The following is a 24,057-nucleotide window of genomic DNA, read 5'->3' as shown; positions in this document are numbered from 1 at the left end:
TTAAATATTCTATGTTTTTAGAAAATATTTTCTTCGGCCAGCAAGTAGTTGGTGGTTTTATTATCGTACTGTTTTACTACTATCATCAATAACTTTTTTATTAAAAATAAACCAGAGCACTGTAAAGTCCTTATTATTACTCGTGTATTATTTACTTGATGTTTACAGTAATGCGCTTTGTAGTTTTAAGCTTTGCTTTAAACTGTTACAGGCTGTTCGTGCTGCCGCGCTGCAAATTTCATGTTTGAGTTTAGTTTCCAGGTAGAAAACAAATGAAAAACAATTTTGTTTAAGTTTTAAGTTCTATGTATATTAGAGAAATTTCAACGTATAACTGTATTTGATAAAGTATTTTTATCAGTCTATAAAGATAAAGAATCCCCCATTTAGGGTTTACGTATTAATTTTAGAAATATGACGCAACTCTAGTTTCACGGATAAATTAAATTCAGTTAGCCTTTACTTCTTTTTAAAATAAATGGCTTATGTATATATCTGTAAAATATAAACAAAAATGAAGGCAGACAGTTATGATATTAAAATAGGAAGTATTGAGAAAAAAATTGAATTTAAATATATTATTTGATAACGTTTTACATTATTTTTCTGCTTAATCAGTAAAACCAATTTTATACTGTAATACTTCTGGCTGTATTACACGTTATTAAACATCACTAATTATCATCTGAATGTAGCAAGTTAATTATTTATGTGTATTTAAATATATTGTTACTCAAATATTCTGTTAGTTTTTACATATTAAAACACAAAACTATTGTATAGCTCTCTTTTAACGGAACAGGACTATAAATGTATATTGTTGTATACGATGCACGAACTTTCTAGTTACCGCAACATGGCAATATCCCGGGGTGAATGCTGCGTATATTTAATCCATAAACGAGTTTTATGGCGTATTTTATGGTCCAGATAAGAGATTTTGATGGAAACAGTAAATTGACAGATGCCGGGTTATTGCCAAATAATTTCAGTTAAGTGCTTAGCCTCTTACATACTTTGAATTACATTTTTGTAACAATTAGAAACTTTCTTAGTAATTTTAACAACATTCTTACTTTAAAATCTTGGGTTTTATCACGATGGAGATAAATTTTGATTTAAATATTTCTCTAAATTATTGGCTTGGCGTTAGCGAAGGGATTGGGGAAATTTCATTCCTGCATGCCTGTCTGTCCGCACGATATCTCAAGACCGAAGTAACGAAATGTTTCATGAAGTTTCATTTATCGATAGGCAAAATAGAATTCGACATTGGTGCTAGTCACTCACTAAATGGAATTTGGCTCAGCGTTACATTTTTAAATTGGTCTAATGGGTAACTATGATAGCAACGAGAAAATCGTTAGAAATAAATAAATTTGTAAACAAAATGAGTACAATCATATGAGATTTTAACGTGTGATATTTTTTTATTTATAAAATGAAAATAAACAATCCTCCATAGTAACATAGTAACACATGTACCCTACTGGAAATGTTGCACGCAATCTGAGGAAAGCCTGTTACATGACACGTGGTGTGCTGTACTCCTGTCTTGTTTAAATGAGAGATTTTCAGTTCGATTACGATATCACGATTTATTCACGCGTGGCGCGTGCCTTGGCTGCAGAACGTGCGATCGTAAACCATCGTAATCTTTTCGTCGTGCTCTCCTCTATTTGCACACTGCCTGCACATCGTTTATTATAAGACAGTATAGTCAATTGTTTTTAAACTAGCGTTGTATTGTGAGAATAAAATTCTCACTTTATTGCAGAACCATATAAGTTGACATGGTACATTTACTACTTACAATTATTTGTAAAACTGCAAATTCACTCTCGGAGCACTTGCACCAGGTACAAGCGGAGGCGGGAACACGCTAGGGCCGCCATCAAGTGACTCTTTATAATCCATAAACACGTTTTATGGTCGTTTTATGGACCGGTGAAGATAGGTTAGGTCCCCCCTGGATCCATACTCGGCCTTCGTAGAAGCACGTTCTTGTACACTTGCACTCTGAAACAAGTGGCTCCATCTTGTTGGTTAGCTCAATGACGAGTTAAAATAGTCTGTGATGGTGGAGAACAATCGGTGTACGATTGGGTGTTTGTCAATAAATGTTTTTATATTTTTTATTAATATTTCAACCATAGCCCTTTAAGGTATCTTTCCTTCGTAGAAGCACGTTCTTGTACACTTGTACTCTGAAACAAGTGGCTCCATCTTGTTGGTTAGCTCAATGACGAGTTAAAATAGTCTGTGATGGTGGAGAACAATCGGTGTACGATTGGGTGTTTGTCAATAAAGTTTTTATATTTTTTATTAATATTTCAACCATAGCCCTTTAAGGTATCTTTCCTTCGTAGAAGCACGTTCTTGTACACTTGTACTCTGAAACAAGTGGCTCCATCTTGTTGGTTAGCTCAATGACGAGTTAAAATAGTCTGTGATGGTGGAGAACAATCGGTGTACGATTGGGTGTTTGTCAATAAATGTTTTTATATTTTTTATTAATATTTCAACCATAGCCCTTTAAGGTATCTTTCCTTCGTAGAAGCACGTTCTTGTACACTTGTACTCTGAAACAAGTGGCTCCATCTTGTTGGTTAGCTCAATGACGAGTTAAAATAGTCTGTGATGGTGGAGAACAATCGGTGTACGATTGGGTGTTTGTCAATAAATGTTTTTATATTTTTTATTAATATTTCAACCATAGCCCTTTAAGGTATCTTTCCTTCGTAGAAGCACGTTCTTGTACACTTGTACTCTGAAACAAGTGGCTCCATCTTGTTGGTTAGCTCAATGACGTGTTAAAATAGTCTGTGATGGTGGAGAACAATCGGTGTACGATTGGGTGTTTGTCAATAAATGTTTTTATATTTTTTATTAATATTTCAACCATAGCCCTTTAAGGTATCTTTCCTTGTACTACGTTAAATAGCTGTTTTTCTGCTTTTTCAAGAGACCAACAGGAAAACGGCTAAAGATAAGGATGTGAATTTTTTATGGTAAGTGTATGAAAGTATATATATATATATATATATATATATATATATATATATATATTATAGTATATATGAAACAAATATTTGTTGTGTTCCACTTACAAACGAGTAAATTTATTATGCAATATGTTATTAAAAGACATCATACTCTTACATTATACTTCATTAAAAATAATTTCTTTAGCTCAAATTTTTTTTTAAATCCAATATTAAGTTAATACTTTAACTTACAATGTATACGTGCACATTGCGAAAAATTCACATTTTACTGATGTTTTACTGGTATTTGGACGTGCCTATATAATTGTTAAAAACTGGTAAGTTTTCCTAAAGTGACGAAATTTTGTATATTTTTGTGTTTTAAAAATATTTAAAATCAATTTAAAAACCATACCAGCAAAAAAATCTGTTGCATCAACTTAGTTATGGCGATTTTTACGTGTTTAGATGTTATTCGGATACCACTCGGTAATGTCCACGCAAATGTATCTGGTTTACATCAAATTAAATCGAAAAGACATTTAAAATTTAGACAAAATCATTCATTATACTATGAAATTTTGAAAGGAATGTTATGTCTGTAAGGTTGGTTATTGCTGTTCAGGTGCAGCATCTGAGTGATGACAATAATCTTGCCTTTCATAGTCTAATGTTGGAAAATCAGCATTTATTTGCGAGTTATTCATGCACCTCAGTTTGTGCGTACAGTTAATCAATGACTTTTTGCTTTTATATAAGCCTAATAAATTGTACTACTATAATCACTGGTGTCTGGAAAGCTGCAAGTTTTTAGTTGCAGTACATCATCAAGGAGATATCGGGTAAGTAACCGTGTTGCATAACATAACAAGTGCAACGTCAGCTATAAGCGCCTTCCACGAGCTACTGACGCTTGCCACTGATAACTGATAACAGGGCGCGACCTTCAGAACACTTGAGCTCATGTGATAACACTGCACCTGGTGACTGAAGACACGTCATAACAGCTGGCTGCTATCTTACATGTTCTTGAGCTCTACCTCCATACGCTTATATATGCCATTATCCTTAGAAATTATTCATCGATTACAATATATCTTTAAGCGTATCATCACTGTTAATAATTAAAAAAAATATTACAAAGTTTTCTATAATTTTGAAGCACAGTACCTTTCAGTTCAGAAGTCAGTATGAACAAAAACATTGGCTAAGAAAAAAGTTGCACATTATTTAATGTTTTGATTTGTTGATTTATGACTGCCATATTGGCTGATATATTGATTTCAGCTTCCTAAGTATAGTAGAAAACTCAAATAAATAATTATATATTTTGATTATTTTATTAGTTTGTGATTTTATGTTTCATTAAAGAGCATTCAAATGCATTTTAGATTTTTACATAGAATTATCGTTAATTCAGAATAGAATCTCAAATATTTTACTTCTTTAATTCAATAAATTCATTCAATAGTTTTATAAAAACTTTTCTATGCATATTAATCATTCGTTTAAAATAAGAAATCTCGTATAGTTCCATACAAAAATTAAGGACATTAAAATGTTTGATTTGTAACATTACTAATTAATTTTAAACTCAAGTCCGTTTTTACCACATCCGGCTCTTAAAGGCTACACGGAAGTCGAAAACATGGTTGTTCGAACAAAAGGAACGTAAGAAACATGTTTTTCTGTTTACGAAAAGCAACGTGGAGCACGACAGATAAGTTTGCTTGTTTACTAAAAGCAACATAGAACATGAGAGACATGTTTGTCTGTTTACGATAGGAAACTGGGAACACGTGAAACATGTTTGCCTGTTAGCGAAAAGGACCACGGAAGACGAGAGAAATATTTGCTTGTTTACGAAAGGAAACTGGGAACACGATAAAACATGTTTGCCTGTTAGCGAAAAGGAACACAGAAGACGAGAGAAATGTTTGCCTGTTAGCGAAAAGGAACACGGAAGACGAGAGAAATGTTTGTCTGTTTACGAAAGAGAACTGAGAACACGAGAAACGTGTTTGCCCGATAGCAAAAAGGAATACGGAAGACGAGAGAAATATTTGCTTGTTTACGAAAGGAAACTGGGAACACGATAAACATGTTTGCCTGTTAGCGAAAAGGAACACAGAAGAAGACGAGAGAAATGTTTGCCTGTTAGCGAAAAGGAACACGGAAGACGAGAGAAATGTTTGTCTGTTTACGAAAGAGAACTGAGAACACGAGAAACGTGTTTGCCCGATAGCAAAAAGGAATACGGAAGACGAGAGAAATGTTTGTCTGTTTACGAAATAGAACTGAGAACACGAGAAACGTGTTTGCCTGATAGCAAAAAGGAATACGGAAGACGAGAGAAATGTTTGTCTGTTTACGAAAGAGAACTGGGAACACGTGAAACATGTTTGCCTGATAGCGAAAAGGAACACGGAAGACGAGAGAAATGTTTGTCTGTTTACGAAAGAGAACTGGGAACACGTGAAACATGTTTGCCTTATAGCAAAAAGGAACACGGAAGACGAGAGAAATGTTTGTCTGTTTACGAAAGAGAACTGAGAACACGAGAAACATGTTTGCCTGTTAGCGAAAAGGACCACGGAAGACGAGAGAAATATTTGCTTGTTTACGAAAGGAAACTGGGAACACGATAAACATGTTTGCCTGTTAGCGAAAAGGAACACAGAAGACGAGAGAAATGTTTGCCTGTTAGCGAAAAGGAACACGGAAGACGAGAGAAATGTTTGTCTGTTTACGAAAGAGAACTGAGAACACGAGAAACGTGTTTGCCCGATAGCAAAAAGGAATACGGAAGACGAGAGAAATGTTTGTCTGTTTACGAAATAGAACTGAGAACACGAGAAACGTGTTTGCCTGATAGCAAAAAGGAATACGGAAGACGAGAGAAATGTTTGTCTGTTTACGAAAGAGAACTGGGAACACGTGAAACATGTTTGCCTGATAGCGAAAAGGAACACGGAAGACGAGAGAAATGTTTGTCTGTTTACGAAAGAGAACTGGGAACACGTGAAACATGTTTGCCTTATAGCAAAAAGGAACACGGAAGACGAGAGAAATGTTTGTCTGTTTACGAAAGAGAACTGAGAACACGAGAAACGTGTTTGCCTGATAGCAAAAAGGAACACGGAAGACGAGAGAAATGTTTGTCTGTTTACGAAAGAGAACTGAGAACACGAGAAACGTGTTTGCCTGATAGCAAAAAGGAATACGGAAGACGAGAGAAATGTTTGTCTGTTTACGAAATAGAACTGAGAACACGAGAAACGTGTTTGCCTGATAGCAAAAAGGAATACGGAAGACGAGAGAAATGTTTGTCTGTTTACGAAAGAGAACTGGGAAGACGTGAAACATGTTTGCCTGATAGCGAAAAGGAACACGGAAGACGAGAGAAATGTTTGTCTGTTTACGAAAGAGAACTGGGAACACGTGAAACATGTTTGCCTGTTAGCGAAAAGGAACACGGAAGACGAGAGAAATGTTTGTCTGTTTACGAAAGAGAACTGAGAACACGAGAAACGTGTTTGCCTGATAGCAAAAAGGAACACGGAAGACGAGAGAAATGTTTGTCTGTTTACGAAAGAGAACTGAGAACACGAGAAACATGTTTGCCTAATAGCAAAAAGGAATACGGAAGACGAGAGAAATGTTTGTCTGTTTACGAAATAGAACTGAGAACACGAGAAACGTGTTTGCCTGATAGCAAAAAGGAATACGGAAGACGAGAGAAATGTTTGTCTGTTTACGAAAGAGAACTGAGAACACGAGAAACGTGTTTGCCTGATAGCAAAAAGGAATACGGAAGACGAGAGAAATGTTTGTCTGTTTACGAAAGAGAACTGAGAACACGAGAAACGTGTTTGCCTGATAGCAAAAAGGAACACGGAAGACGAGAGAAATGTTTGTCTGTTTACGAAAGAGAACTGAGAACACGAGAAACATGTTTGCCTAATAGCAAAAAGGAATACGGAATACGAGAGAAATGTTTGTCTGTTTACGAAATAGAACTGAGAACACGAGAAACGTGTTTGCCTGATAGCAAAAAGGAATACGGAAGACGAGAGAAATGTTTGTCTGTTTACGAAAGAGAACTGAGAACACGAGAAACGTGTTTGCCTGATAGCAAAAAGGAACACGGAAGACGAGAGAAATGTTTGTCTGTTTACGAAAGAGAACTGAGAACACGAGAAACGTGTTTGCCTGATAGCAAAAAGGAATACGGAAGACGAGAGAAATGTTTGTCTGTTTACGAAAGAGAACTGAGAACACGAGAAACATGTTTGCCTAATAGCAAAAAGGAATACGGAAGACGAGAGAAATGTTTGTCTGTTTACGAAATAGAACTGAGAACACGAGAGATATGTTTGCCTGATAGCAAAATTAGATCGACAAATACCTGGTGGGTAACTTTCTCTAGTTAGAGTATCAGTTACAATCTTATTATCATATGGTCAAGACCGAATCAATGACTTTAACGGTTTTTAATGTTGGAGAGATTCCTTGGCAAGCCTATGGTGCAAGTGACACTCATTGTTAGTCTGTTGGCATGTTGACCTACACCTCTTTTCCTATTGAATGTTTCCCAACTGCTCAAGCGGGGTGCAACTTTTACTCATAGCCGAGTAAATTTCTTATCCGATGACGTAACTTCAATTCTCTCCTGGGACATGTTTATGAATCGCATCACCTGAGAAGATGTTTATGAGTTTCTAAGTTATTCTTCCCAATAATAAGGAGCGAGGGACAACTCAGAGTAATACTTCAAATTAAAGGCCTCGGTAGGGCAAAATAAATTTCTAACTACCGTATCCAAAATGGGCACAGTTTGAACAAAGTAAAATTCTAACTTCAAATTGTCTCTACGTTGGATGTATTCAAGTAAAATAAACCGCAATTGTACGTCTTTTATCGGGATTTATTTTAAATGAGGTATCATACTACTAGAGTGGTTAAAAATCTTATACCTACTTCCTACAAACCCCTATTTTTTGTAAGAAGGGAAGGTGAATTTTGAAGTCCATCAAATGTATTCTAGTGATTGTTGAAAAATTCTTGATTGTCCAACAATCGTAATCCACAATTCCCGGATTGACATAATGGTTTAATTTTCGTATATCAATACCGTCACAAGTTTGGGACTTTAAGAGAATATATATTAATTAATTGTTTACATTATAGTAAAAAAGAATACGAAGGATCCTAATTATTGCACATCAATGTTGAACATAATTGTAAATCAGTACACTTTCATACAGCTGAAGTAAAATTGTTTTAGCCAACCTTTAGATCCAAAAATGTAAATAAGAATTTTAATTCTGTAAATATTTGTGATTGCTGCAATTATGTACTTCTTGAAATTTCATTATTTTTATACGATTATATCACATCGACACTTCCAGACAATCCCCCTCCCCCTTCCAGGAAAATGTGGTAGATAAAGAAAACTCGAAAACATAGACGATCTTATAAGGAAAACGAAACCTTTTAACAATACGATTGTATTACACCGGTTTATTATATTAAGTGAACAAAGTTACGTCAGTCAAAGTGGTTGTTATCACAATTGGATCAACTGTACTATCTGCATCCTTATACTGCTCGTCCCCGTGTGCGACGATGTCAGTGACAGTTGCAACTTCCATTTCATCTGACGTAACAACATCTAGTCAATTTCAACATCGGTGCGCTGCGCTGTTATTAGATCGGTGAAACTGTCAGTCAATAATACTCGAGACAGTGTAAGAGCTGAACTGGGTATGTTTTGTAGTTCTGACACCCTTCCTTGTGTCATATGTGTCTCTTTTATTGTTTTTTCACTGTCACTTATAATATCATTTTAAAGGTTAAAAGTCAACTGTACAGCAATGCAATGCGTTATCGTCGTCAACGTTGCCTGTAAGCGTAAATACTTAATGCACGTTCATGCAAATAATCATTAATAAATTATTTATGTAATATTTGTTAGCTCGGTTGGCACTGTATTTTTTAAACCTCTCAATTTTTCCACACCGTGACACCTTCCGTGAGTACAATTCGGAAACCCTATATATGATACAACCAAATGAACTGAGAATCGGATTAGATCATTCCCTATAACTTGTGCAGTTCAGATCATGTTCCAATAACAGAAATGATATTTCCAAGTCGCGCAGGAGTTTGAGGAAAGTGACTTACTCTTTGGTTGCCAAGAAAAAGTTGTCCTTGTTCCCCGTACTGAGAAACTATGCGGTGTACTTCGCTGCAAATATTCACCATCCTGTTATGGAACGGTTTCTGTCAGAACATAATCCATCTTCTGGTGGTCGCAAAAGGAAACTGTCCTGACACATGCAGTGAGATAGATCTCGGCTCAGAATCCTGAAAAGTACATTTGAGCGACAGTAGAGAATCTCAATCACCTTGTGAAAGCCATGATGTAATATTTACTGTCTGCGCCCAATTTTCACATCTTAGAATCCACGGAAGGTAAAGATGTTGCGAAAATGCTGATAGACTACGTCTAGAAATAATAATAAGTATGGTAGTTCATAAATCGGGTCCTTAAAATATTTTAGAAGTTTAGTAGGCGGACTCGTACGTAGCCATGCATTACGATGGAAAATCAAGTAAATTCCATTACTGTATAACATTTCAAGTCAGTAACGTATATTTGTAAGGCCTTTACAAGAATGTCTTCAATAACCATCTCCTTATTTCCTAAAAATATTGTATTTATTTAGCTTTCTTGAGATATTTTGAAATATAGTGTAGAAACTGCAATATAATATAGGTACTTCACTGTTATAAATTCAGTTCAAAATAATCAATTATTATTTTCAAGGATTTTATTTCTAACAGCATGTACATGCTATCACTACGTTATTTCATATTATTTCAATGCGCATTGAAAATAAAGTCTTAACTTGCCGCAATCTAATGGTTGTGGTTTCGTTATATCGAAAGTGGTATTTTTGTGATTATATATTATTTTCATAAACGTTCTAAACTGTGATAGTAACTTTTCTGTCTCAATATTTACGTATTTAAATCTCGGAATTGTTGCCTCTGCATGGAAATCTCATTTTATACCGAGGAAGGCAAACGACTCTGCTCTTGCTGGCAATTTTCTGAGCGTTTCCCCGATCCTTTTCCTAAACAAAAATAAAAGTGCATTTGCATCAATTAGCCTTTTAACACATTATTCAAATATTAAGAGTTTTCTTGTTAGTTTCCTAACTACATTTTTATTTTTAGTCAACAAAGCAACTCCAATTCCTACAAATGACCTGACGTTCTTGTGGGTTTTGTTCTTTGTATATATTCAATTACGTATATATTCGTCACATGGGTTCATAGAAACATGGGTAAAATTACTACATATTCTGCTCACACAAGCCAATTTATTTCTAATTATTTAGAATAGTTTGTAGATTTTAAATAAGTTTAAAGTTTAAGCGCATCGTGTTCGCGACTATTGTGCTCCGCAGTGTCACCTTCTTGTGCCGATTTCTTGTGTTGTCTGATTGGGTTTGTCAACACCGCAGTTGGTTGGAGATAGGGGCAATTGTTGTTTTTATCGACTTTTTAATTTAATAGCATTTTATACAGACTAAATAACGTACCCTACCAGTTGTTGTACAATACGGACCTCCACACTTGTTCTCTACTATTTTCTATTAACTGCCAATGGTGTAGGTAGTGTAGTGGGTACGGCTGTTATCACAAGATAACCGAATCAAGCAACGTCGTGCGTGGTTGCTCCTCGGATGGGGGACCGCTGAGCGATCCTGTCCTTGTATGCATTCCGCCTACCCGGCTATTGGTTCGGAATACACCCAAAAGTCGTTGGTTCGCAGGTTAAGAGTTGGAGAGGGCTTCTTAGTTCTAACTTCGCCTGGTAAAATGAGACATTCTTTTCCTTCTCCTTTTTTACCTTACATTGCGGTCTGACTCATAAATTAACACATTGTTTGTGTCGGACTTTGTTCTTTTTGTACCGAATAATCAAGAACAAGTCTTTGAGACACTGAGAAATAAACCGGTACAACAGAAAATAAAACGAACCGACCGAACGATAACGAAAGAATTATCGCACGTATGGCAAACTGCCCTTTGCCCTTTCGACCCCAAAATAAATATCTATCTTCTTTAGGCCAATAGGAACGATCGTAACCTATCAACCGAGTTTCTAGTCTCTAAACCCCTTCATACGTTGCCGTACATCTGAATATACGAACAATTTAGAGCCTTTCGGAACCTTAATAATAAAAAATAACTAAAATATTTTTGCAGATGAATTGCTTAACTAAAATAATACATGTTCAAAAAGGTATAAGTTTAAATTTCTGTAATAAGTAGTTGTACCAATATTACGTAAATATGAAATATGCGATATAAATGTCTCAAAATCACTAGTAAGTTGTTCGAATGTCACATACACCCACCGTAAGGGAAAGAGGTATATTGTTTTACTGTAACCTATTGTCGATTTTTAAAAGCTGATAATTCCAAAATCCTGTCTATCCAATGCAGACAAAAAACCAGTCTTGGAAACCTAAATTTTTTTGTCGAAATAAGGGTACTGTAGGATTTAAAAATTAAAATATTTGGGTATTTTTCGTTTAAGGGCCAGCACCTTACAAACATACTATACCTGACTGACAGTGCATTTAATCGTTTTTTTTGTGTTATTAGTTCTTAGGGCAGTAGTCCAGGTACTACTTCTAGTATAAACTCGTCTTATCTTATCAGCGATAAACGCGCGCCGCTTACCTTTTGGCTGTAATGAAACCTGCGTTAGTTCTGTGAGTTATACTTAGTTTTTCTTGTTCAATAAAGCGTAGTGAGTTGATCTGGGCTTGGACTTTGCAAGCTCGAGTTAATTTTTTTTCTAAAAGAGCAAGCAGCGCAAAGCGCTGCGCAGCGGGCAAGCATCGCGTGATCTGAGTTTTGAATAGGCGAGCTAGGGTCTTTTGTGCTGGCCCTTAAACGAAAAAGACCCAAATATTTACTAACGAAAGATCGTAAAGTTCATGAAAACACTGAACTTGAATGCTGAATTGAGGTGTGTAGTTACGAATGAGCCGCCATTTTGCCACCAGCCGGAAGAGGAGGAGGTGTTCGTACTGCTGCAAAGTTGTCAATGTTCCGTGAGTTGCTAACCGTGGTTATGTGACGGCTCCCCACAGGTATCTTAACGTGTCTCCAGTTCATCATAGAGCACCGTTTGTGTCATCTTCCTCTCGGTTACTGATTTGGTTTCATTGAACTTCCAACCACATTTGTGTCACTAATCAGTGTAACAGAACCAGTGCCTCAAATAAACACCCAGTTTTTACTTTCGGTTTTATTCTTTCATGCCTGAATTGGTTCCAAATATACAATATATTAGAATAGTTACAACGAAATAAAACACCTGTGAACTTCGTACGCACGATTTACTTCGCGTACCTTTTGTTATGGATGAGGCTAAAGAATGGGGTAGTAGAGTGTTGAAATATAACCAAACTTTCAACTATTACAATAATCTGTTCAGCAGGACCGTAAATATAGACAAATAGCAAATAACGTTTCCAGATATCGATTGTTAAATTCTCTCTGGATCCAGTCGGTTATTGAATGATGTATAACTTTCGTACATGCTGTTTCTAACTACAGTAGTAATTGAAGGATTTCGTCGCCACTTTGTCGTTACATTAAACATTACTTTTGGCAGGAGTAAATAATTTTCTCATTCATGATTAGTTAGAGACGGCTTTGTTACATTTCTACCATTTATATAAATGTCAGACATGTATATAATTCATTACACATTAATCAAAATAGTGCACCCGCAATTCTGCAGAACGTCCTTTTCCAAAGGTATACCACAGTAAACTTTAATTTAGGGGTAAAATGGAATTGAAAGCACAGAATATACACTTAAACGTGATTTGTTTTTAAACATTAAAGTCTGATTTTTTTACAAGTACTTTTTAAGCACTTTTCCATATCATAATTTTTAATACTTGCAAAGAAAATTAATCTTGATTGGTTTGAAAATACGTCATTTGTTCTTAAAAAAAAAGTAACTTTTTCAAGCGTTCAAACGATTTTTGTGAAGTTTGTATGTCCAAGGCACAATATACACGTTTGCATTAAAGTGTAAAAAAACTATTGCAATTAAAATTAAGAACATACTTAATTAGACCTTCCACAACATTAAAATAGTGCGAATAGATGCTTTATGACAATTTTGGCTGTTTTCTAATACTATTTACTTTTCAATGGATTTACATTTTTTACAATAAAATAAAATAAATTATGCTTAGTCTACATGAAATTCTCTACTGCTGAAACCTCTGCCTGAACTCCAACCAGTGGGTATTGCTGCGACTCAGCCTTTGCCACGACTGGGTGTTCATCCTCTGCTCCAGATCATGATCGACTTTAGGGATCGTGTGCTTGTTTATTGGGTGAAATGGATTATTTTATAGTTAAAGCTATATTTGGCAGTCATACATAGGCCTTAAGGACAAATAGTTTGTTATGCGTTATTAAGCATGATACCAAACAATATTACAGTTGTAAAAGTGTTGGAACTAAGGGCAAATTGCTCACCTTATTCCTTTGTTACAGGATTCATAAACTGCAACACGAACGCCCTTCAATCTCTGGCACAGCTTCATGGTGAGTTGTCAGTTTTATATTACTACTTATATTATTTGAATTGCAATTATAAAAATAAGGTGCAGATATATTTCGCTTTTAACTATTATCGTATCTAGCAAATGACGATTTAGTAGTTTATATTTTGCATAACAATTAAATAGGAGAATTTATTTCACGAATTAGCATACATGAAATTAAGCTGATTTAATATATTAGTAAGCGAGTATGATGCTATAATAGAACAGAATTTAATTTTTGTCCTCGACAAAAATAATTTGTCCCTCAAGTCGGAAGCGGCTTGGCACGTCCTTCCTTACAACAGAACACTGACGTCATTGTATCTCCTCTTAAATATCGTCCTCAATGAGAGACAAGTATAATGTGCAATGTCTCTAAACATTGCTGAGATGCGTGATGGTCATCGGAAAATATCCCCACTTTAGTAACCAATGCGAAGCATTCAAAGAAATAGTCGTGTTTGGCGGAGCCCTAAGTCGAGTGAGTGTTATAAACGAGCACAGTTTTATAACTGATGAGTGTGTGATTATATCTTGTCCTAAGTCCACTGCGTGTATTGCTAGTTCCGTAGGTGTTAGTGTTTGCTCTTGGCACATATATAACCATTAAGATCAAGTCTTGAAGTCGGGGACCTTAACCATTTCTTGGTGGGCGTATATTAAATACCATAAATATTTGTGTATAATTCTAAGGAATATATTTCAATATTACGTGTTATTTCAAATCATATAAGCACAAAATTTTTGAAAACCTATAATTTTTAACACATATATGTATGTGAGAGTAGTATCAGATAACATTTCAAGATACATATTTTGTCCTGTAATTTCTGAGATTTTAACAATTTCTTTTGAAGGCATAAATAACAACGTGGTGGACCTACGAACTGGAAGGGAAACAGTTGAGCAATAAGTATTTGTGAGGTGACATAAATGTCTGTAAAATTTATCGGAAATGTGTTTTAATTCGGTTCTCACATTATCTGTAATGGTGTATTTTATATAACAATTTTGGTTTCACAAAGTAGTATAGTATTACAAAAAGTAATTTGCAATGCGGTCGACATTTCACCCTCTCGAACTTAGAGTGTTACGACGTGTGGCCAGGTAATTAGTTTATTCCAAACGGAATTGCGCTCAAATACTGAACTAGATGATTAGGACATTTTTAGTATAGGTTCGTATTAATACCCACTTTATAACTTCTGTATTAGTTTTGATTCTTAAAGTTTTATATAACCGACATTGCTAACATGGGCATTAGTAGGTCATGGATTTAATTACGAGAATGAGAAGTCCGATATGGTGGCTTGGAATACAGGTCCTTTAAGCTTGAATACAAGAGAGTTATAATAATGTTGTAATACTAACTGGAGTGAAATTTAAATGAATGCAGACATTTTGAGAGTAATGAGTTCTATAACTAAACGTCTCCGCGAGTAGTGGATGTATACGAGTAGTTCTCGTGCTGCGCCGCGCTTCTCCCATAAACTAATGACAACACTAAACTCGCCAGACCGGAGTGGGGCGATAAGGCGGTTTATGCCGAGAATATGTGGATATGCCAGACTTAATATCTCTTAAAATCGAGCCAACTCAGACCTCGTAAATGTTAAATCACCGGCGTGCAGACAGATTCACTGATAAAATACTTTATTGTGTACGTAAACAGGGCTTCTTATCTCTTTATTGTGCAGAGCGGCGGGCGCGGCGCGGAGTTTATACTCCGTGGATCTCGGACGGATATTAACGGAAGTGGCTTCATTTATGGAGAAAACACGTCAAAGGAACTGTAACTAGACATATTTAGTTAATATGATACTCTTTGATATATATCTTCTAGAGATTTAGAAATATATCCACATTTAGAATATGGATTTATCATGCCACAAGATGTTGTAGGGCTTTTAAAAAGAATTTTTTCCCTAATTTTATAATCAGGCAAAAGAAAAACTGTTTGAGGGAAAATATGAAATTTGAAGAAAATGCATGTGAAAAATTACTGGAAGGCATAAGAAGTTTATATTGATGAGACATTTCTTTTCTCAATACACATTATTAAAACATGTATTTACATAAGTCATAAATCATTAAAAATGTGTCATTCTCTGAAGCATTTTGTATCCTCATTAATTTTCTGTAAAAATTCATATTATCAATCTGCTTTTAATTTGAGTCTGGTTAAACATGTTCCTACTTTAAACAGTCATAATTTTCGTGGATTTTCCAGGAAAATTGTATAAAAATGTATAACATAAATTTTTTCAATTCCCAACTAAAACCTGAGAGCACCATATTTGGGACTAGTAAAATAGGAATAAGTATTGGTTTCCTTTACCCTTTAGTGGAGTAAGAAGTAAATTTTGGATTATCGTTCGCATCTTTGTTATTTTGTCTTTCCTTTTAAAATAATTATAAATGCTTTCTCTATTATTTTCTGTTGTAAATACTATAATGTTAATGTTTGCAGAAGTATTAGAAATGTATTTTTTTCGGAATTTTGTTTCAATTTTGTAACATTTCAACTTCTGAGCTGCTGCGGATACGGTATTGCTCGAAATAGCTACAGTTGATTGAGTAGTCAAACAAATAAATATGAAGGCAACGAGCGCTGTGGAACATGGACTTTGTTTTAGCTCATGGTTCCACACAAACACAGTTTGTTTCCAAAGGCATCGGGACAGGAAGGCTGTAGTGTGCGAGGGCCTGGCCCCTGCCGTAACGTCCGGGAAACAGTGGGAGGTGAAGGATTGGCCGCCACGTGCCAAGGAGGGGAATCACTCCTGTGGGACGTCCTCCTCTAAGTGACCTTCAGTTAGCCAGAAATGTTCATGCGTCAGGTGACGGAATAAATTATGAGGGGTTACAGCAGCGTGGTCAAGTGTCATCAACTCTGTTTTGGTAATAAATCTTAAGTATAAATGGAAGTTTGGCGCAGTATATCACAGTGTCAAGCACGGCCTGGCACGGTAGAAAGCTGAAATTTCACTCGTACAAGGAAGGCCTAAGGCTGAAACTAAGGAAGAATGCCTAGCCACCGTGTTTTATACTGTAGTATTTCGACGCAAAAATTTACTCATTTTTTATAATCCTAGATAATTTAAATGTACCTAATTATTCTTTTACTTTTATCAACATGCATTTTAAAAATAATATTGGAAAAGTGCTGTTTTTACTAACTACACACTTTGAATGTTTCCAATTGCCCCAAGAGTCATTAGAGTATCTTACTTATTTTACCTGTACAGAGGGAGTAAAACACAGTTTCCACATTACATGAATAAATTATTTCATGTACTAGTACTTAAATTGCTGCAAAGGATGATTGTTATCGCTGCATGTTTGTCCATACAACTCTTGTCAAAAATTAAGAAATGTTTAATTTATGAATATAATACATTTTTGTACTAAACATCCTTATATAAGTACTATTTACAACATATCTACATTACTCAAGTTGTATGTATAAATGCTCAAAAATAGAGTAAAATTCTTTGGTTAATTGTAAAAATTGAACTAACAAAACAAATACAAATAAACAGAAATTTCATCAGTTATTATAAATGTTTTATCAAATAGGCTACATTTACAATTTCATCAATATTAGGCTATATTTGCAATCTAATCAATTATCAAGTATAAAAATTACAGTTTTAATTTATGTATAGTTGTCTGTAACATTGAATCATAATTATCATAATAATTAATAAATAATAATAATAAATCATTTATAGTTAGAATTCAATATATAAAAGCTATACGATTTGGATGGACATCTAATGGTAAAATATTTCGATCGTGATAATAATTTTTTATTTTAAATTTAGTACTGGAAATTAACGGGAAGCCTAAACAAAAACATCTTTCGACAAATAACATTTCTAACAAATAAAATAATCAAAATGTTCTTTGGTGGCATTAAAACTCTTTGTTCAGTTTACTACCGTACACGTAAAACAAAATAAGAATAATACAATATTCAGTTACCAATATTTCCGAGTTGTTTCTGTAGCAATTGATCGACTCGCTGGATAGACTCGCAATATTTAACAGCTTCCGAATGTCGTAAGGCAGTAAATGCTGTTTAAACGGGGGCAGTTAATATAACTTTAATTTCTCCTCTTAGGTTATGAAGTTGTCGTTAAACCGTTTTATAGTCGAACCTTGTGTCGCGATCTCGTATATTTTGACTACAAACTCCGGGTTGGAATATTACTTACTTCCATCTAATTTTTGTAGTATACTATAAAGACTTTAGTTAAACTAATAAAACTGTTACAATACTTGTAGTGCTCCATTTTACGCTTGCAGGGTGAGCAATAAGCATTTGATGCTTAAATGCATGCTTAGAAGTAAAAACAATGTACCCTAAATAACTTATTTCTGTCGGTTTTAAGTATGTTAGAACCATACTAAGGATTCGACGACACTATTAGGATCTACAGAGAAACAAAGCGAAACGTTACCAGTATCGTAACGATCAGCTGTGTGAGCTATACGCTGTTAGGTTCCGACTCTGGCTCAGCAGGCCTAACAAAGTGTCCGAATGCCGACAGCCCCAGGCCATGAGGTAAACAACTGTCGACTGTACTGTCCTCTGATTAACTCTGTAACCGTGGTCAATATTGGCTGTCGGGTCGATTGCGCACATCATTAATAATGTCCGGTCCGGCCACTTTGTCCTTGGCCTCACCTCTCACGTGTGTGCACTCACATCTCGTTATCGGTCTACTACTGCCACTACTAGCTGTTACTACTGCTACTACTAGCTGTTACTACTAGCCGTTACTACTGCTACCACTAGCTGTTGCTACTGCTACTACTAGCTGTTACTACTGCTACTACTAGCTGTTGCTACTGCTACTACTAGCTGTTGCTACTGCTACTACTAGCTGTTACTACTGCTACTACTAGCTGTTACTACTGCTACTACTAGCTGTTACTACTAACTGTTATTACTGCTACCACTAGCTGTTACTACCAACTGTTACTACTGCTGCTACTAGCTGTTACTACTGCTACTACTAGCTGTTACTACTGCTTCTACTAGTTTTTACCACTCCTACTACTAGCTGTTACTACTGCTACTACTAGCTGTTACTACGAGCTGTTATTACTGCTACCACTAGCTGTTACTACCAACTGTTACTACTGCTGCTACTAGCTGTTACTACTGCTACTACTAGCTGTTACTACTAACCGTTACTACGAGCTGTTATTACTGCTACCACTAGCTGTTACTACCAACTGTTACTACTGCTGCTACTAGCTGTTTCTACTGCTACTACTAGCTGTTACTACTGCTACTACTGCTAATACTAGCTGTTACTACTAGCCGTTACTACTGCTACCACTAGCTGTTACTACTAGCCGTTACTACTGCTACCACTAGCTGTTGCTACTGTTACTACTAGCTGTTACTACTAACTGTTACTACGAGCTGTTACTACTGCTACTACTAGCTGTTTCTACTGCTATTACTAGCTGTTACTATGCTTCTACTAGCCGTTACTACTGCTACCACTAGCTGTTGCTACTGTTACTACTAGCTGTTACTACGAGCTGTTACTACTGCTACTACTAGCTGTTTCTACTGCTATTACTAGCTGTTACTATGCTTCTACTAGCTGTGACTACTGCTACTACTAGCTGTTACTACTGCTTCTACTAGTTTTTACCACTGCTACTACTAGCTGTTACTACTGGTACTACTAGCTGTTAATACCAGCTGTTACTACTGCTACTAACTACTATTTTAGCGCTTGGTGCGGTGGCGTTGTAATCCAACGTTTGTCAACACCCGACTGAAGAATTATGAACATTTATATATGTTAAATTGAAGTAAAGTTTGAACTAAGAAGGTTTTAAATGCGTAATCGCTACGAAACAGGTCAAACGTTACTTCCGAACAACATCCAATGACCGGTTAGACAGATTCTGCTAGCCGCTGGTGCATGTCAATGTTAACCTTCTGGTGAATGATGGCTTTGGGGTCTGGAGGTCATGATTTACTAAGCTACTAAATCAACTCCGTATATTCTATGAATACGGTTCAAATAGATTTTCTGCGGTATATATTAACCAAACTAGCCGGAATTAACGCTATTAATTCTCATAATAAAATATGGGAATCTCAGTTATTATCTTTCAGAAATCTAAAGTTTGCTCATTCCGAATTCAAGAAGATAAAAGGTAGTTTTACAGAACCATCTATTACGTCTGTTAGCAGAGACTTCAGAAAATAAATCACTGAATATTCTGTTTTTCAATTTACGTATGCGCAGGCGTCGTAGTGAACAAAACGTTTAAGAAATTTAGAAATGTTTTCAGCTCCGACACTAAATGAGGTCGCCTTTAAATCCTCAAATGTTGCAGTTGCCATGTAAGGAATTTTAATTTGTATGGTAGATGGTGATGGTGAACTTGTTTAGATACATACAATATATATATAAGTTAATACTTTAAGATTATTATGGGTTTATCCATGGTTACATGTTCTGCTGCTCCCAACTATTAAGCGCCCTCACACCTCCCTCCGTTGGAAACTGAAGCTGCTTGTCAAATTGACTTAGCTGAAATTGCTTGCAAAATTTCAAAACCAAAAAGATCTATTCATTCTCGAGATGCCCTGCGTAAAGATAAGCAGGCTATCATTTAGAAAAGTAATGTGTTTATTTATAGGATAGAAGAAGCTCTCGGATCATCAAACATTCCAGCCGAGTATTGGAAGAAAGGTTAATGTAAACTCCAACAAAATCGTTAAGAATATTTATGGAAACTGTTGTACTTAAATGGTTTCGTTTACGTGTAACACAATATTTTGAAATTTTTATAACTTATTTGAGCATGACACAGACCAGGATTGTAATGAATTATATTTATAAATTACTGCTGTGCTCTTTATTTTGTATTATCTGTTGTTTTAACCTCAGATAGTGTTTTGCATGAGGTGTACCTGTCATCAAAGTGTCGATAATACAGCATTTCAAAATACCTGTCATTTCAAAAGCAGTTAAACTCCAAACAAGAAGAATATTGTCATACAATTTTTGAGTATTGCTATTGAATTAAGATAATGTGAATAATGATATACTAATGGCAATAATTATGCTATTTAAATCAATTGTACAGTTTGAATTTTGTACTACACGGTCAGTGTACAGTACTATGCATTGGAATTTCACGATATCACTGATGGAATTCAGGGGCTAATTGGATGGGGTGAGAGGTCTGAGAAGAGAGTTTCTCTTAATAGTGTTGATATAAGAATCCTTATGAACCTCAGATAAAGTTATAGGATGATGCCAGTGTTAATGTTACTTCAACCGTACACACCTCCTTACGGGTTTGGTGTTCACGGCGTAGGTTTAAGTTTAAAAAGGTTTATCAGTTAGCAATGACTTCTGTAAGGTCGCAGTATAGAAAATAATGCCAGATTACGTCCTTCTAGGCCATTAAAAGATCCAAAGTCTGGTCCAAAGAGAAAGAAAGCTGTGAAATGTTGTTTTCCTATTTTCATCATGTACCTTAGGCATAATTAGGGATATTCCACCGTCAGATTAACATCTTAGACTAGTTTTAACTTTCCTGGCAATAATACCAAATAGTACAAATGAGGTAATAAGGGATTTTTTTGTAACTATTTCGGAATTCGGTAACACAGAACCGTATCATCTCCTAGATAGGGTTCTAGTGTAGAGCATTTCTCCCAAAGAGACTAGAACTAGCTTCGTAATAAAAAAAGGGCTTGTAAATAAAGGTAACCATTTGTTGGTAACCATTTCGAAAACCTGAGACTCGGTGCTTAGTACCTAGTCAGGGAATTTCTTCCAACAAGATTAGAAAAAATTGAGTATTAAACATTTTGATTGCAGCTATTTTGGAATTCTGAGACACATGACCGCATCATCTCTTAGATAGGGTTCTAGTTTGGAAATTTTCTCCCAAAAAGACCAGAACAAATTTCATATTACAGGATTTAATGTTAACTAATTCCGAAATCTCAGACTAAAGAACTCTATCATTTTCTAGATATAGACATGAATTTTTTGTCCACTGTGTAAAACTAAATGGATTTGTGTAATTATAAGCAAATATTTGTTTTCAATAGGAACCTTTTCTCGATATAAAGCATCAAGGAAGAACATCTATAAGTGGAAATATTGTATAGTGGTGGTGGCCGAGACAGATGAGAACAAAACGTCTTGTCTCTTTAGTTTATTTGTATTTTTTATTCCCAGTGACCAGTAATTAAAAATAAGCACAAATACTTGTATCCGGAAGTATTTTGTGTAATGTATACGATGCATTGTATATAAATTTATCCGGTATGATGCGAGCCGGAGTTGTCATTATGGCCGCCCAGTGGTCCTTGGAACGGATGGGTTAAATAATAATGATCCAGCTGTTTAATTACCAATGTGTCCGCGCCGCCACGGCCTTTGGTATCAATTACGGCCAGTTCATTATGTGGCTTGTCAGCCATATTGAATTAACGACCAACGGTATTTAATCATGTTGTGGACTGTGCAATTTCAGTTTCGTGTTATTGCGCAATAATGTAAGCGAGCATTGTTTAGGCGAATTTCTCTAGTAAGGTCAATCTCATTAGGTGGTTACCTACTTGCCGTACAGTCGCTTGATAGTCGTCCGATAATCAGGAAAATCAATTTATTATCCTTTAGACCTGCTTACATTGGAAACAATTACAAATAATTAATAAATTAAATGTAACAAAATAACATCATTGATACATCAAAGTCAATAATTTGTCTCAATTACTATTTTTTAATAATTTATTTTCATAACTGCAGTAGTAAAAGTTTTAATTTATTTACTATATGCTTTTAAGAGATCTGAGGAGTAATGATAAAGTTCTAAAATGATTTTATATCTCGAGGAAAATATAACGTTTGCCGAGGGAGAGCGACAGATAAGTCCCTCTTCTTTCCTCCTAAGCCAGTTTAAACTTCCAACGTTTATAAAGTGGTTAAACTTTTCGATTAGTCTGTTTTTGCCGGTTATCTCCAGTCACTTGATTTTAAAGTTATACTATTACGTTTTTAATATAACTAATGACTTGTTAATTCAACAACTCGGCCCTCAAGTTCATGCCGTGTACATTTACTGAGATAATTCAATAAAGTAGTATATTTACTAGTTATTACTTGATTGTTTTTACCACGAGTGAGTGAATTGAGTTACTGTATTATATACTTTATGCGTAGTCTACTGTACTTCGATTTGTATTAGGACAATAAGTTATATAAAAATATGTAATGTTTCACATTGTAAAAAAAACTCATATTTGGAAGAAAACACTAATACATGTATATTAGATTTTAATCTAAAATATAACTTAGTTGAGAACATATTCAGGTTTAAATAACAAGTTGTGAAATCATAACCTCAGGTAAAGCCGTCAAAAATTAATGTACAACTAATTTTAAAATCCTCTTTTTATTCAAAATCACTCTTTTTTAACAAAAGGTTTATGTTGTGCAAAATTATTTTTAGTAATAAAGTTTAATAAAGTGTTTTAAATTCATTATACTAAAACATTTGGTGAACTAATTATTTAGTTTAGTTCTTGTAGTGATTCATTTGAACCGTAATGGCTCGCTTAGTGGTTATGAAGGAAGTTCCAAGATGGAAGTGATGGATGACTAGCGTCAACTCGCCCAAACTAATGTAACAAGTTTAATTTTTTGCATTTTTTAAGAAAAATGCAAAATGCTAGTTGAAGAATGAAGTTATAAATTTTAAACTTGTTATAGTCACAGCATATTTTTAGTTATTTTTGTTGTGCGGTATCATTAAAAAAATAGTCCTTATATTGCAAGAAAAGGTCAAACAAAGTCAATATTAATAACACATTACAAAGATACAAAATCAGTTGTGGGTGAGTGGAACATCGAAACATGTTATTTTTCCTGACTTAAAAGATTTTGACAATGAAATTATTTTTTAAACTTGCCCAACCGATTTAGACTGTTTTAAGGTAATAGAAAAATACAAATACGCAATAAAATCTTTAAACCATTCCTCACTTTTAACAGACAGTACTGTAACACAATATACGAGATACCTATGTATAGCCGAAGAATCATTTGGAACGAAGTGGCAGCTAAGAGAGAGACGCCCGGAAGAAAATATGACAGGTATAATATAAGTATGTTGTCATGAGACATAATATTAGTGTTGGCCTGAGCCCAAATGGACCGGTACGTGGGGAAACTCAATACTAGCATCTGTATTCCTACCGTACACTCGCTGTGGACCTGGTCCCTGAAACTCGGTTGTCTACAAACTATTTATACAAACTCCGTAACAAATCTGGATACTCTCGTATTATTGATTAAACTCGGTTGTCTACAAACTATTTATACAAACTCCGTAACAAATCTGGATAC

At 35.1% G+C, this 24,057-nt stretch overlaps 1 protein-coding gene across 3 annotated transcripts in view; it reads left to right on the top strand.

Annotated features, from left to right (window-relative positions):
- The window catches only part of LOC124352805 (translational regulator orb2), a 902,153-nt gene that overhangs the window by 767,051 nt on the left and 111,045 nt on the right, over positions 1-24,057 (top strand). For all 3 annotated transcript variants that reach the window (XM_046802484.1, XM_046802485.1, XM_046802486.1), the window contains one exon: positions 13,596-13,646. In XM_046802484.1, the coding sequence (XP_046658440.1) occupies positions 13,596-13,646 (51 nt within the window). The remainder of the gene's footprint in view (positions 1-13,595; positions 13,647-24,057) is intronic.

Source organism: Homalodisca vitripennis, chromosome 1 (assembly GCF_021130785.1).
Source record: "Homalodisca vitripennis isolate AUS2020 chromosome 1, UT_GWSS_2.1, whole genome shotgun sequence".
NCBI lineage: Eukaryota > Metazoa > Arthropoda > Insecta > Hemiptera > Cicadellidae > Homalodisca > Homalodisca vitripennis.
Note: the sequence above shows the minus strand (reverse complement) of the source record. Positions and strands in the feature narration are given on the sequence as shown.